Below are 16,129 nucleotides of genomic sequence, written 5' to 3' on the forward strand. Positions count from 1 at the left end.
AACCTCTGCAAAATATGAGGTCCAACTATTGATAAGTCCACAAGCTAAACCAACTCTCTTAACGATTCGATTTTCTAAAAAGTATGACAACATTTGCAACTTTATTTTATATCATGGTGTCACGGCGCCCCTTACGAGGAACAATATGCCTTGGAATTATGCCACGTTTGGCAGCAAAAATACCAATTATCACGTCGTATTTTGCAGTAATTTATTGGAAAGAGATTCATACCCATTTTCTGGACATGCGAATATAATTTTCATCTCGATGGGGGAAGATTCTTATAAAGTGTATAGGCTTGACGTTTACGGTGATTTTTTAGAGTATACCGATGGGAGTCAATATTTCGGGAAAAGGTCAGATTTCCATAGGCGTCCGCTCAAATGGGGATTCTCATCCCTAGCTAAACCTATTCTGGCAAGGCATCCGATTGAATCATTCAAGTAAGCAAGCCCTACATCTATCCCACCAACTTATGACTTCCCGCTAAAAGTATAAAATAAAAAAAGCATGTCGTCACTGACGAACCAGAATTACACACGTGGTTTTTAACCTCTCAGATTTTTATATACAGAAGCAATGCATGTATTTCATGTTCAAAAATATGCAAGGTTAGAGTCACTTGCCACCATCTGGTTTTCCAAAAACATATCAGTACTTACCACACTTGCAGGGAAGGTCTTTTCCCAGCTGACGGCGTCGTCGCGACAATCATAGCGGTCACGAAATATTTAAACGCCTCATATCAAAAACCCATCATCTACGATAACTGGTTTCAAAAACCTGGCGAAAATATGGTCAAAGGATTTTATGAAGGTATAATTTCTGGAAAGTTTCATATCTCAACCTTTCTAGTATTACGTTTGGAGTTGATCGGAGTCATAGCAACCACATCGGACGGATTTGTAGATGGACTCACCTTTTTTACTTTACCGCCCAAAAATGTCTGGCAGACGGATCCAATTAGCCATATTTTTAACGAACTTGACCTCATCGTCTTAACTTATCATGCAGCATGTATAGTACTCATTGTGGTTATCGTTATCCTTGCGGGATACCCAAGAAAGGATTGGACTCGAGGGAAGATATGGTTTTCCACAACGTGCGGGATCATTCGGTTGATCCCGCAACAGAATATTAATCAGGACATCGAAAAGTATGAGTAATTAGTAACCAATTTTGGGATGATTTGTTCAAAAATCTTTAATTCACACATTCTCCTTTACAACCTCCTTTTAGGAAATTGGTACACGGGAAGATTAAGTTTGTCCTGGGACCCTGGCTCCTCTCATTAATTTTGCTCAGTTCTGACCTGCAATCGGTGATTGTCTCATCCATTTCCTCCCCAGATGTCGCCACTGCCCCAAAAACGTTCGACCAGTTGGTGTCGTCTGAATTTAACATAGCATTCGCAGGGAACGACATCTTAGGCTGGAAAGTGATTCAAGCTATTGCCCAAAGCGGTGGACAAGAATCACTTTTTGGGAAAATGGTGCAAAAAATTAAGCACACTTATCCCCAGCATGATCTTTATTTGAAGGTTGATTTTCACATATTTTTATATTCTTGATGTGATTAAGATTTCCGTAACTATAAAATGTCAATTTTTAGAGAAAGTGTTTCTCAAGCATGAGGAAGTGGGGAACCGTTTGCATGTCTCTCCGATGCAAAGTGGTCTACAAAATGCGTATGAGATCCTGGTTTCGAAATCGGGTCAAGTTTTATTTTTAAAGTCGGACGAATTACTATTCCCACTAACTAACGGACTAATATTTTCCAAGTTTATGGATCACTTACAAGGTAATAAAAAAATATAGTTCTTTGACACGCTGCCAAATTTGCAAACCCATGGAAGAATTTGGAATGTGGAATCCTTTTGCTGCGAAATATGTACGTATGTATGTATTAATCTTGTGCCCTATTTGCTGCGCAGATCCGTTGGACCGTTGCGTCAGATTTTACGTGGAGGCAGGCATATTACGAAGCTGGTTTTCCGGCGAGGCTTATAAAATTAGAGGGCAACGCCGCGCCAAAAGTGTGAATGAATCTTCAGCTTCTTCCCTTGATGAGGAGAACCATCAGGATGACTCAGCATTGAGCTACTTCGTCATTGTCGTTGTTGGAAATGGCCTCGGTTTGGTTGTGTTTCTAATAGAGATGAAATTTATTATAAGAAATTCATGGAAGTTATTGTGGAAAAAATTATACTGTACAAAATTGGCTGAAACACCTCGCTTTCCTATAAAATTAAGTAAATATGTGTTAGAAGGATAGGCATGCAATTGTAAATGTATCACCATGTATATTTAAAATTTTGCACATTTTTTGCCTTATGAATAATGAAACAGAACATTTGCAAGTTTTGTATGAAACTGGCAAACATACACTCTCCCAAATGTGGTAATAAAAATGCAAAACGGATTACTACCGGGTGGTTGGTATCGTCCTGTATTACCAAAGACGGTATTCTTAAGATTACCGACGATTAATATGATGCAGTCATTTTAACTTTTACAAGATGGTAATATTAGCTTATGCGAACGCGGTAGCATTAAACTACTGAGTAGAATCAAATGAATACCACGATCAGAGTTCATTATTATTACTGAGTTTTCAACAAAGTCAATTCTGCTTCAGTAATAAGTTGCAGTTAATGTGAAGCAGTAGCAGAACTGCCCCGTATAGATTTTTACCGCGTAGGTATAAATATAGCATTAGACCAAGACGGAGAAAAAGATTCCCAGTAAAGAGTCCCACTAATATAGCAAAAATGGAAAAATTGATTAGAGTTTCCAACCTGTACCGGGGAAAAAAGCTTATCATTTCCACCGCTGACTTGGAAACTTTCTTACAAAAAGGCAAGTGAATACGGGTTATGCGTGGAAAATATTGCTCATAATTGTATTCCCTAACTTTTGTTTTATTTTTAATAGTAAGAGAGAAATTTAGTCTCGACCCTGACCTGGAAATTTCTTTTGAGGACGACCAAGGAGCTGAAATCGACAACGAAGTGTTCCCGATTTTGTTGCAACAGATTGCGACGCCCAACATTATCTTCCGCACAAAAGACGAAGAAATATCGAGTGTTGACATCTCGCATAACACCTCAGGAAATTCCCAAATATTTTACGGTACGTCGCAATGCTCAATAACATTTTGAAAATATGACTAGAAATAAGCTATTGTTACTATTGTAGTTCCTAGTCCACTATGCTCGTCGGCGCCTCCCTCACCTGAGCCTCCAGTGCTATTTCCGGTCAGCGAGGTAGATTTTTTCAAGCAGGTAAAATATCGAACAACTAAAATTACACAACTTGTATACAAGTTGTGTACAACCATATGTTCACATAATTAACGTATGTATGTAAAATTTAAGTAAATAAATACGTATCAGTAGATTCGTGCAAGAAAAATCAAAATAGTAATCAAAGTAATTGAACAACACCAATTTGGATAAGCAATTTACATACGGAATTGTATTAATACAATTCCGTATGTAAAAAAAAATCATACATAATTATATATCATTATATTCTGTTGCTTTAAATTTAGCTGCACAAAAAATTCAGACTATGTATTTAAGCGCAATAGAAAAATAATTATTTGTGTAATATTTATTAACTGCATATACTCGTATTCGGTTACAAAAGTTTGTTGGCATGAAGTATTGAATTATCGAAATTTCAAATTAATGTTTCATTTTACAACGTACATATTTACTTACGTACGTGCATACATAAATATGAACTATTTGGTTATTAAGCATGCCCTCTCTGCATCTCTGTTACCACGCATTTACTTAAAACTTGGCTATTTGTAAATTTGTAAAGTTTTTCCTCTTCCAGAAAACATTATTCATGAAAATAGTCATTATTCCGGATTTGGAAATTTAGAACTGGGATACTTTAACATTGGTGCATTTTAACAAGTTTGTATCCATGAAGCATATGGACTGTAGGGATTTAATAACGAGTGAGATATATGGAGGTTAAAAGGCAATAGCAATTACTAGACGACTACGTAGCAGAGTGTGCAAAAAGGCGCCTTTTTCAGAAAAAATGCATGCCTTTTTGCCTTTTTGCCCTTTTGAATGCCAAATTGCCTTTTTCCGTGCCTTTTTGCCTTTTTCATGCCTTTTTGCCGTTTTCAATGCCTAATAGCCTGTTATGCCCAGTTCAATGTAAACTTTAGCTTGGCATATTTTGCAACGTTCAGAACAAGAAGATTGTAGTACAATTGTAATTAATTGTTCTTATTCAAGTTTTGGCAAGTTAAAATGTATCGTTGCTCATAGTAATGGATTAAAAATCCAGTAATTAGTTTGCATCTTTGCTGAATATTTATATTCATGATAAGATAAATGGATTCACTATTATGTACTACATCATAATCTTACATTTGGGCACAATATATGGCTTAATTATGCATGATTTTACTATAAACCAGTGGGTCTATCTAGCTTTACCGCATAGATTATGAATGCAACTTAAACTTTGACTGATAATAATCGGAAACTGATTTAATTGTGTGCCTAAATACATTTTCTCACCTGTAATACAACTTAAAACTATAACATGAAAGTATTTATCGCATTGCCCCGAAAAAGGCAAAACGGCAAAAAGGCAATCGGGCATGCCTAAAATTTACGTGCCTAATAGGCAAAAAGGCAAAACGGCACGGGCATGCCTTTTTGCCTTGGCACACTCTGCTACGTAGCACAAAGGTTAGTGCATCCGACTGGTAATTGGAAGATGTGGGGTCAGGTCCAAGCGTGGAAGTCTATTTTTGCTAATTTGCCTATATTCCTTCAGAAAAGTTCTCAATACACTCGCCTCCGAATTCCAACCTCAATGTTATCTATTTACATATCTTATTTTATCATTCATTCTAACTCCCAATCTCAACAATCTCCCACATTATATCCCACAAGACATACATAAATAATACATCAATGATTACAAATTTTGAGTCTTCTACATATTTATATTACCGTGTACAAGAACTTATCACCACTAAACTAATGTGACAATTTATGAATATTCTTATTTTATTCGTCTCCCTCCACTTAAGAAATAATGTTTGCAAGGAAGAGGTTAAGGGGTTAAACATACATAAATATTTTTTACCAACTAATCCGAAAGTACACATTATCTAGGATAATTGTAGATTAGGCAAATAATGGGTTTTCTAAAAAAAAACAAAGAGAAGTAGTGCATTAAATGTGTACACTCGTTATTTCCCTGCTAGCAACAAGCTCACCGTATGATATCCCACTCGTTCTAAATACCTTGAAAAATAATCCATCCCCACCCCACGCTCAATGGTCTCGACAGATCTTAAACATTCTAAATTTATCGAAACTGGCTGCAACCCCGTAATTACGCTTCTTTTTACCTTAGAGTTCCCATAGCATGTAATAACCTTGCGTTTAAACTCGTTCGATAACTTGGATGCCTTTGCGATGTAAGCTATCGATAAAAATTCAAGAACAGCTGCTACAAATAATAAGCCTGGGGACCAGGCAACAATAACAAGAGAAATTTTACCACCTGGTAAAAACTGTAAAATAAAGTAGTAGAGACAAACAGTTGATAAGACACCCGACGAACCAAAATCGTCAAATTTTGTACAAAAGTTGTACTACGAGATTAATGCATATTTACCGTTAAAATGTGAAGCCGATTGGTGTTAATTTTGTACAAATCGGTTGCACAAAATTCGCATCAACACACTGTCACTACAAGTTAGCTTTTACAAAATATGTACAAAATTCGCACCAACACATTGTCACTAGAAGTTAGCTTTTACAATATATGTACAAATTAACACCAAGAAGTATGCACGAATTCTGTGAGAATTTGGTGATAACGAATATGCATTAATGTGATGAGAATTTACTATGGATTTAGTACGAATTCAATGCAAATCTTATGCTAGTGATACGTATGCAATTAATACAAATTTATTTATACTCAATTTTCACTGTTTTATTTATTATTACTTTTATTTATTATTAAACATACATAAGTCTTAAAGTTACTTTGTCTCAAACTACAGTATTATTGACAGATGATTTACAAATCGGGACACAAACGTATTTGCCGTCATTAATAGGCAGAATTATACATTTACGACGTAAGAGTTATAAGAAATTACAATAGATTTCTGAGATAGATCGCATAAAATACATATGTCTAATTTTGAACTTTTACAAGGTTAAAATTCAACATCTAGTCACTATCACTACTACTATTTAAACTATAATTGTCACCGCTTAGATCCAAGTTATTCGCGAGAACATCTAGTTCTACACTAATTACTGGGCTTGACTACTTCATCGTTGCTATCGGCGATACGGTCCGAATCCGTTTCAGTGCTTGCTGAAGTCGCTTCTCTGCTCGACGTTTCTGTGTTTGCTGTGATGTCAGCATTATTTGTTTTGGAAGTAATTTTCATGCGGAACCAACAGCCCATTTGGTGATTGATTTGGGAATCCTTCACAGCATTGTGCGATTTTCCACTTTTAATAGCATCTGTTAAATAAACAAAGTATGCATAAATAAACAATAATGATAAACTTTCATTGAAAAAAAAAACAAATAAAAAATAAGTGACCTCGAACAAGTTTAGCCGACAATCGATTTTCGAAAGGAATCTTGTTACTCTTATCCGTGTACCGAATTTGGCTACGTAGAACATTAGCAATCATGGAATGAAGCATGGCGTACACATCTGGGGCCAAACCGTTACCATTATTTTTCGATAAGAGAGAAACCTGTAATTAATAGCATGGGGTTATAAAATTTACTTCTCACTTATCTGCAGTTTATAACTATAACGAAATATTTGTTTTCACCCACCTGTTGGCTATAGGTCGCCGGATTTTTCAGTATCGCTTCGATTTCCTCTAATTCATCCAAAGTCTTCGCTGGCCAATTTATGTTTGTTATTGGACAGTTTGCGCCTGCTAATCTTGTTGATTTTATGATAAGTTTCTCCAGATTCGCTACTCTTTCCAGTAAAAGATGCTGGTTTCTCAAGGCTTCCTCCTGAAATTCTATGTAAAAATACACGATTAGTTTATTTACACACTTAAGAGAATAAGTTGGCTTTACTTCTGAATTCTGTCAATAGAGATTCAATCCTTGGGTCAGCTTCTAATTGAATAACTTGTACTTGCGAGATTTGGCTATCTGTGGAGGGGCTGCCGCTGAAACTCTCGTTCCCTATTAGTACACAAATTTTAATTTCGTAGTAAATATTGTGTCAAATCGGTAGTAAATTTTAGTTTTCAAGATCGCAATCAAGTAATTATTAGGATAATTATAATGAAATAATGCCTTTGACCATTACCTTCAGATTGCAAATCAATTCCAGGTGCTACAAAATCTACCACAGGGTCTAAATTTGTGTCCTCTCTGGATATCTTTCGTCTTCGTCGTCTTAGTGTTTCGTTCTCACTTGAATCGATGGGCTTATTCTTTATATACTTCTTCAATTTCTTGATCGCCTTATAGTATGAATCTGCCAATTTTTTTAACATATTTATATAAATAATCTTGTATAATAATAACATGCGTGTAAAATTAATGATAAACAATTAATTACCATAAGTTCCGACAAATAATATGCTGTAGTCCATCCAATCCTTTCCTGGGAGAGCACTCGCATTGCACTGGACATTGGAAAACTGCTTAGGAATCGGGTTAGGAAACTTGCACTTTGTTTTGTCCTTAGAAATCCATGTGGATTGCACTACCTCCACCCCTTTATCAATCTCAAACTCGAATAGGACAAAATTTTTGAGAATATCCGACATGGGGTTGTAATTATTTAAGAATTTTCTGGTCAGAATTAAAATATGGAGGGGAAATTTTGAGATGACTCGACGGCGTGGTTAACAGTAGCTGACTGATCACGCAACCAAACTTGATGTATTTCATTCAATAATACATGCTAATTTTGTAATAAATTATTGCAAAATAATCTGCACGAATCTTGTGTTAATATATTAGCACATGTTTTGTGCGTTGGGATTTGTAGCAAACAACGTACAATTTCCCGCGTATAAATTATGCACGAATTTAGTGTACAGGATCATCATGAGAATTTTGTGCGAACGGATTCGTACTGTACTATCGCGAGTTCCTTTGTAATAATTTCGTATCATTGAGTTGTTGACAATTTAGCGAATTTCTTATGCAAGTATATTAACAGTGCACAAATTTATACAAATAGTGTGTGAATTATGTACAAATTTATGATTGCATATTTTTATGCACTGAAATTGCATTCATTTGCACTACGATTCGCAGGAAATTCGCAGTGAGGTTCCTTGGGCAACGAGATGAAAACGATGCAGGGATGGGACTATTAATTCACGTGCTAATTCGGACATGATAATAGTTAAAATACGAAGATTTTTATATATTTTGATTCCAGCTTCGAATCCCAGTCTTCTTCGAAACCTGTTATTAACATAATTTATTCCAATGGATGCATTCAGGACTTTTATGCCCAGGTAGGTAACAACGATGCCGTTTAGGAGACATAATACTATGCATAGCATGGTGATCTGCAGGAGAATGATACTCCAGAAGCAGGATATGATTTTAACAAAGATCTTCACAGGGGTGGGGTAATTCTGGACAAAATGATATAAAGGATTAGTTTGGGGATGAAAAAAGTTTACATAAATAAGCATAACCGGGAATATGAAGTCCAGCCAAAAGTAAATAGAAGCCAATATTTTGTCTACTAGAAAATTGGACCGTTTTTTAAGATTAATCCTTGGTGAAAGTATTCCTAAATAAAAAGAGTGACAAACGTATTTTGCCATAAAGTAATTCTTGATCTATGTATTCAAAAAGTGGATAAATGTAGCAGCCTACCTCGTATCTGTTTATCCGTGAGGAAACCAGCCTAAAAACATGCGACAAGTTTGCTGGGATTTGGAGATTTTGATAAAAACCACAAATACGGGGTGGAAATAAACAATGCATCAGTCATGACAAAGGAGACGAGAAATACTTCCAAGTTGTGATTTTTCCCTTGTGATGTGGAATCTAAGAGTTGTAAAGTTCTGGCAACAAAGATCGGAAACACAATCAGGGTCATAATTCCCGTATAAAGATGGAAGGTTCTGAAATGCCAGGAATTTTTGGAGCAAGGATCTCCCCTGCAGTACTTCCTGTTCCATTTTAATGTGTAACAAGTGAAGCATCCACCTCGTTGTGCGGAGCGGACTGCGCGCCGGAAGTAGTGGACAGCTGTTTCGTGCCACATAATTCGTGTCGTGGTGGACTAGTCTAACGATGGTATTCTCAATATTCTGAATACGAATTTTTGACCGTGAGTGGTCATTATGCTTTCCATGGTACAGAATAGAAATTATGGGTGCCAACTCCCATTCACGGTCAAAAATTCGTAGTCAGAATACTGCTGTAAGTGTACAGATGTATGCATGTATTGAGCAGAGATGTGTCATGCCTTGTTTGCAACGAGCAGATGGAATTGGAATGATCTTTCTTATTTTATTAATTTGGCAGTACATTTTAATGTAAAAATACTTTATTTTGCAAGTATTTGCATATACTTGCATACACTGCTACTTACATAAGGGCGGAGTGTGATATTAGTGAAATATATGGTTTAGTTGATTAGCGTGCAAAATTTGAGCAAGCCATTTGCCTTCCACCTTTTTTGTTTGAAGCCTACAGAAATTTGTTGCAATTCGTATTTTACTCGAATTAGTAAAATGGGCCTAATCAGCGCACTTAAATATCTAAATCTAGAAAGTTCGTCCTTTAAACTAGTATAACAACTCGACTATGTAAGACAAAATAAGACTGAAGGTCTGTAATATTTATTTCGCATAAGCAAATTGTAAATCGCAGATTTTCCATTGTTGGCAGTACAAAAATTATTGTTAAAAAAGCTATGTAAGATGTTCCTACATATGTGCATACATATCCAGAAATATTACCATTCGAATACTCAACGACATCAATCATATTTAAAATGATCTAACTCAATTACACCACATATTTGGTAGTAGGTTCCCAAGCATGTAATTATAAAGTTGGAACTCATTGCATAACTATAGGCAATAATACTATAAATATCGTTATTTTCCTGCTAGTAACAAACTCACCGTATGATACCCTACGCGTTCCAAATACCTCAAAAAATAATCCATCCAATCGTCTCCACGGTTCTTAAATACTCCAAATTAATGGAAAGCGGTTGCAACCCTGAAATAATGCTCCTCTTAGCTTTACTATTCCCATACAATTTTAAAACCTTATTTTTAAACTCGTTCGATAACGTAGACGCTTTTGCGATGTAACAAATCGCGAAAAATTCGATTACCCCTCCTAAAAGTAAAACAATGATGGAAAATATAACAATTTCAAATGAAATTTCACCACCCGGTAAGAATTGTAGGATAAAATAGTACAGACAGATTGTAGAATACACAATTATATGAAAATGGTGCAAACACGGGACCATTAACTGGCGCGCCAATTCAGACGAAATAATCGTTAAAACTCCTTTCGAATCCGAGTTCAATCCTGAACTCTTTTTTGATATAATTTACTCCAATCGATGCATTCAACTTATTTGCTGCAAGATATGTAACCACTATTCCGTTGAGGAGAGACAAAAGGCAGAGGACAACGATGAAATTAAGGACGTTCCAACCTACGCAGGAGATGAATTGGACGAGGGTTCTTATAGGCATGGGGTAATGAGAGACAAATACATACAGAGGATTTAGGTCCGGCTGAGCAAAGCTGATATAAACCATGCCAGTCGAGAACATGAATTTCAAGTAGAAATATGTACCCGAGACTAATTTATCTATAATGTACGTAGATTCCTGGTAAGAATTTTTCCACGAAAATAGCGCTAAATCAAACATATTACTATTACTTAAATTCCATTTTTACATTACACATTTTATTGTTATCCCACCTTCGATCTGTTTATCCCCGCGGATCGTGGCTTCATAAGACGCTACAAACATTTGAAGGACAGATGGCATCGAAAAACACCACACATACGGTATGCAGATGCACAAAAAGTCCGTCATTACAAATGTTCCCAGAAATACTTTCAAGTCCTGCGTTGCCCCAACCTGGTTAGATGTAACTAGCTGAAAAGTCTTTGCGAGCAAGACTGGTAAAGCAATCATGGTCATGATGGCTGTATAAAGCTGAAAGTTTCTAAATCGCCACGACTTTCTAAGACAGACTTCTGCCCTGCCAGTTTTCTCGTTCCATTTTAAGGGGTAGCACGTGAAAAAAGCACTGCCCTCAAGTGAGCGAACAGCGCGTCGGAAATGAATAGTCGCGTCTTGCCACATATTTACTCATCTACTGAAGTACATTGACTAAAGTGGTCTATATTTAACATGAGAACCATGCTAGTTTTTATGTATATTGGCAATAATTTAGGTCGAGGCAATGCTGCATGTAATTATCTATGAATTAGAATAATTAAGTATTTTTTTTACTAATTTGACTTGTTTTTTTTACTATTTATTAGTTACCAAAAATGTTGCATTTAAAAACAGTTTTAGTATCCATAAATACTCCCAAGAAACGCATTCACGTATGTATGTAAATATTGTATTTATTCCGTATTTTACTCCGTTCCTAATATTTTTTTCAGTTCGACAACAAATAATGCATCCTCGGTTCCTTGAGGTTCCAAGGATAAAATTTTAATGGCTTCAATAGCTGTTGTTTTTAATTCAGGTGCCACGTTGTGAATCTGTACTTTGTAATCTTGCGCGACACCTTTATCATTTAAATTGTTGTATCCCATTGAGCTTCCATCATTCTGGTTAAGGGCGTCCTTATCCCGCAATCCGATGCACAAATAGTATAAAAGTTTTCCTAAATTTATTTGGGCACAAATAAAATAAATTAATAAATTAAATAAATATACTTGTATTATACAGTGTGATCCATGAAGTATCTAATTAGCCCGGATAAATTTTTTCAGCAATTTTTACATTTAATGATTTAATTGAAAAAGCTGTCCCGACATTATGGTAGCATTTCCAGCCAATTTGTGTTCCATTTGGTTGGTCTGTCACTAAGAAATTGTATAAAACGCTGAGGAAACATTTAACATCACAACTAACTGCTACGAGGGGAAAATATCCTTTTTAAATTTCACTTTGGATCACCCTGCATATCTTAACAATGAATTGCCCTATTTACAAATATATATACATACCTCGCAATGATCGTGGCCCTGGCGTAAAAACGTTGACCGTTTTAAGCAACATCCTCACAATCTTGACCATCTTGGTCTTAATGATTTTCACATCACGTGCCGTCCTCTTGGACGTATTCCAACCATTAGGACCCTGTTCAAGAAACTTGTACATGACTCGAATAAAGTCTTCTCTAAAAGCGTAGAGCAAATAATGGTTTTCATGCAAGACTTTTCCTTCATATCTTGTTAAAATGGATTCAAACTGCTTAACCGTTCTCATACTACACTCTTGTAAATCACAGGATAATTTTGACTCCATGTCAAAGTAGTCCAATACATCCTCCACTTGGTCGATTGGTCGTGTTTGAGAGCAATCCCCGCAAATCCATTGGACCATCGCTGAGTTTCCCATGTGCAGAGAAATATATCCAGTTCTACACTGTTGGCATTTTATGGAAGAAAAATGTGTCCCCAGCTCTGTCGGGTCGACGCAACGAGGACAATCGCACGTGAAATAGTAACGTGCACACGACTCCTTCCTCTGCAATGTTCCATTTAAGAGTGCAATGTATGAAATTGTTATTTCCTCCCCGGGTTGAATTGGTCGCGTCGCGATAAGCTCGAGGCGTCCGGTATCTCGTATTACTGACCTTGCATTTGGAACGCAACTGTGACTAGCTATACAAGCGTAGTAGTAAACGTACATGGTGAATCTAAAAATGAAGAAATGCACATAATGGTTACAATTTGATATTAGGCAGGTTCAGCAAGGATAAAATTTTGTGATTGTAATTTTGATTGTAGAGTTAATAGTTTCTTATATATACAGTCAAATTTACAGTCATAATCACAATATTTTACACTTGCTCGACCTGCCTAATCTTGCACAGTTGAGTTGGTTGAACACTTTTCCAAGTCCAGCCGATTGTTTTAGTTAAAAAAATATCTGAACCGAATCCGGTCCGACAAATTTCGGTTCTGGTAGATTATTTAACCGACATTCGGTTAACCGACTCAACCCTAGATTTTTGCTTGTTATTGTGAGTAGTTATTAACCCATGCATAAATATGTACCTACGTACCTCTCATCATTCCTCTCGATTACGTCTGCCATTTGAGATAAGCCATTGCTACTGATAATACCCAATAATATTGCAACGTCCTTTTCCTCAATGGTGATATCCTCATGAAAATATTTTTTGATTGCTTCCGTCGTATGTACACTTTTAAAACTAGAACGAGGATCGTCCATTCGGTTGGCATAATTTGATTCCATTCCAATCAACGTTTGATACCTTTTGGGATGTTCTTCCTTCAGAAGGAGACATCTCAGCACTTGTATAACCATACATGATCCATACAATGACGGAATGAATTGAGACTTGGCTAGAATGTGGCATTCATTCCGGGCGTGATCAGGAATCTGGTTAGAGTTGTAAAAAGAACATAACTTTTTTAAATATTTAGTTATAGTTTGAACATTTTTGAATTTTTGCATTATCAAATCCCATGTAAAACTGAACTATTTTAAGTTTAATTTTTGTGAAAACATCTGCTCCTTAAATTTTAAACAAAATAGACAAAGCTTTACACACTTAAGAGTGATTCTTATGATAAAGTAACTTTCTGGGCATATAATTGTTCACAAATTATCAAAATTTAATGAAAACCTGAATTTTTTGGTGAAGGTTTGAATGCACCATTGAGTAGGTGTGGATAGAGCAAGTGTGGACATAGACTAACATCCTCTATCAATTTACTTGTGCTCACGTAAAACTACAACATATCCAAATGAAATCAAAATCTGCTATTCTCTCAAAAGCGTACATACATTCCTCGCTCATTATTTTAAAAAATATTTGTAAAAACATGTATGTGCATACCAATTCGCACGTGGGCCCACAAACAGGCCACCCACATTTTGAGCAAGTTTTATTCACCTGCGGATTAATAACTTTGAAGCAACCGATGCACATTTCATCCATGGACCCATTTCTGTTATCGTTTCCAGAATATGGAAGAACAATAAGGGGTCGTTCTTTCTCTATCGTGGACCACGTTGTAATTACCCTTGTCGCAATTAATATATTTCCTTTGGCTGAATTATGAATAACTTTGCATGGTTGGCAATCTCCTTTATGCACGGGCCAATCTTGGATTTGATGCTCCTTGCAGCAATAGTGAGTTTTGTTACATTTTGAACATTTATATTTCGCAACGGAGTGACATATTTCGCATGAATTGTCACCCATTGAAATAGATATGTACTTCAAACTATGTTATATAAAATATAATTTAATTTAGAAAATAAACAAACATAAATAAATTCAGTTCACTCAGAATCCTGATGTTGCACACCTTTTGTAGTTAGTTTACCAAAACAACTCCGTTGCAAATTATTTGTCATATCGAGAATACTTGGATTATATTCTTATCAGTGATAATCAGTTTAGATTGACATTCCACCTCAACTGTTGTAATATACATTGCAATTCTGGTGACCAATATAATAGTTTCAACTTGTATGTAAAACTTTCAGGATGAAACTGTAGAACTTTAAATTGTAAAATGTGAGACTGGATTCGCCAAAAATAACTACAAAGCTGACTACAGAAACACGACTATGAATACTACGAACATGCGGAATGATGGACCGGGACGGGAGAGAAGTAACGGGATAAAAAAAGTGGGTTTTTGTTGATCATCCTTTGTACATATAATGATACAAATTATGAGCAACGCACAAAGTGCATGTCGAGTATATGCACATATGTACATACCATGTTGACGGAGGTTACATAAAACTCACAACTTCCATCGACACAGAGCAGATTCTATACCCTGGTTTTTACGTGTTGGAAGCTGGGTATGTATATATAAACATAATCCGGGATTCTTTACCCAGACAATGGCACTATATGTACAACTAGACATACTGATCCATACCAATATCACTGGTCGATATCAGTTAGTTGTTGATTCATATTATGCATAATTCACAGTTAGGTTCAATTTTAATTTTTGTTTATGTGTTAATAATGCGATATATACATACATACATATAAATATATGGATGAGTTTTTCTTATTTTATACATATGTATTTTGTGCATAAGAGTTTACATGTTTTCCAGCATATAGGAAAGGAAATCAAAGTTGTATTTATGTAGCTGTTTTTAACCCATCTTATAATTTTTGACCGTTATGGTTATAGTGGCCATCCCATGACAGTTCCTATAGCTCATTTTTTTACTGTTTTTAAAATCAAATTTGAACAAATTCGGTTAGAAATGAAGGTTTCGATTATACAGGCAAGGCCAATTTTACTCTTTGTGCCTCATTATATATGACTTTGCAAATCAAAGCGTGGTAATACTGCTCAAATTTGAACAGCGACTGAATTAGCGTATATACACAATTTCCTGAACAATTATCCATATTAGTACACTATCCACTACATAAATATGATTCGTGATTTGACTCCGATTTTCTGTATCAACATACTTACATAAATATCTATAGTCACCGAAATCTGGTCAGTATTGACTCAAATTACAAAATGCCAGTCAATCTACATCCTCGAACAAAAAGTATTTTATTCTCTTCTTCCAGAATTTGTAAGTAAGGCAAAAAGAGGGAAATGCATCATATTTTTTCTGACGCTTATCTAATATTTAATTGGAAATTAATTAACACTTTAAGATTTTTGACGTGAATACACCATATAATATGTTCAAAATTATTAAGCTTGATAATGTGCCGTATTTCAGTAATTATTTTGATAAATTAAGTTCTGTTCATAATCATGATACACGTCTCGCTGATGATGGACATATGTAGGAGTACTATTAAAGCTTTTTTTTTACTCCTGTGTAGTTAGCTTTTTTTAATCACTAAT

At 35.6% G+C, this 16,129-nt stretch overlaps 2 protein-coding genes across 6 annotated transcripts; one reads left to right on the forward strand and one right to left on the reverse strand.

Moving 5' to 3' along the window:
• Nucleotides 1–2,679: 2,679 nt before the first annotated feature.
• LOC110849378 lies at nt 2,680–3,423 on the forward strand. Its single transcript, XM_022096784.2, has 3 exons — nt 2,680–2,859; nt 2,935–3,132; nt 3,199–3,423. Exons 1-3 carry the CDS (start codon nt 2,772–2,774, stop codon nt 3,354–3,356), a joined length of 444 nt encoding a protein of 147 aa, XP_021952476.1. The 5' UTR covers nt 2,680–2,771; the 3' UTR covers nt 3,357–3,423.
• Nucleotides 3,424–11,528: 8,105 nt separating this feature from the next.
• LOC110848755 (SET domain-containing protein SmydA-8) lies at nt 11,529–14,879 on the reverse strand. 5 transcript variants are annotated; one of them, XM_035851210.1, is made up of 5 exons: nt 14,591–14,879; nt 14,116–14,506; nt 13,315–13,655; nt 12,251–12,945; nt 11,529–11,904 (listed from the first exon to the last, which is right to left on the reverse strand). In XM_035851210.1, exons 2-5 carry the CDS (start codon nt 14,482–14,484, stop codon nt 11,651–11,653), a joined length of 1,659 nt encoding a protein of 552 aa, XP_035707103.1. In that variant the 5' UTR covers nt 14,485–14,506; nt 14,591–14,879; the 3' UTR covers nt 11,529–11,650. The 5 variants fall into 5 exon arrangements, with proteins under 5 accessions (XP_035707103.1, XP_035707105.1, XP_035707104.1 ...); XM_035851212.1 differs by having other exon boundaries at nt 13,315–13,464; nt 13,528–13,655; nt 14,116–14,879; XM_035851211.1 differs by having other exon boundaries at nt 14,173–14,879.
• Between the last annotated feature and the right edge of the window lie 1,250 nt (nt 14,880–16,129).

This window comes from Folsomia candida, unplaced genomic scaffold (genome assembly GCF_002217175.1).
Source record: "Folsomia candida strain VU population unplaced genomic scaffold, ASM221717v1 Fcan01_Sc004, whole genome shotgun sequence".
Taxonomy (NCBI): Eukaryota; Metazoa; Arthropoda; class Collembola; order Entomobryomorpha; family Isotomidae; genus Folsomia; species Folsomia candida.

Excerpts from the sequence above, each read along its gene's own strand:
- LOC110849378 (XM_022096784.2), top strand. The coding sequence starts at position 2,772 with ATGGAAAAATTGATTAGAGTTTCCAACCTGTACCGGGGAAAAAAGCTT. Across the intron at positions 2,860-2,934 it reads GGAAACTTTCTTACAAAAAG|TAAGAGAGAAATTTAGTCTC; the intron begins GCAAGTGAATAC and ends TATTTTTAATAG. Across the intron at positions 3,133-3,198 it reads AAATTCCCAAATATTTTACG|TTCCTAGTCCACTATGCTCG; the intron begins GTACGTCGCAAT and ends TTACTATTGTAG.
- LOC110848755 (XM_035851210.1), bottom strand. The coding sequence starts at position 14,484 with ATGGGTGACAATTCATGCGAAATATGTCACTCCGTTGCGAAATATAAA. Across the intron at positions 12,946-13,314 it reads ATCGAGAGGAATGATGAGAG|ATTCACCATGTACGTTTACT; the intron begins GTACGTAGGTAC and ends CTTCATTTTTAG. Across the intron at positions 11,905-12,250 it reads AGGGCCACGATCATTGCGAG|GAAAACTTTTATACTATTTG; the intron begins GTATGTATATAT and ends AAATAAATTTAG.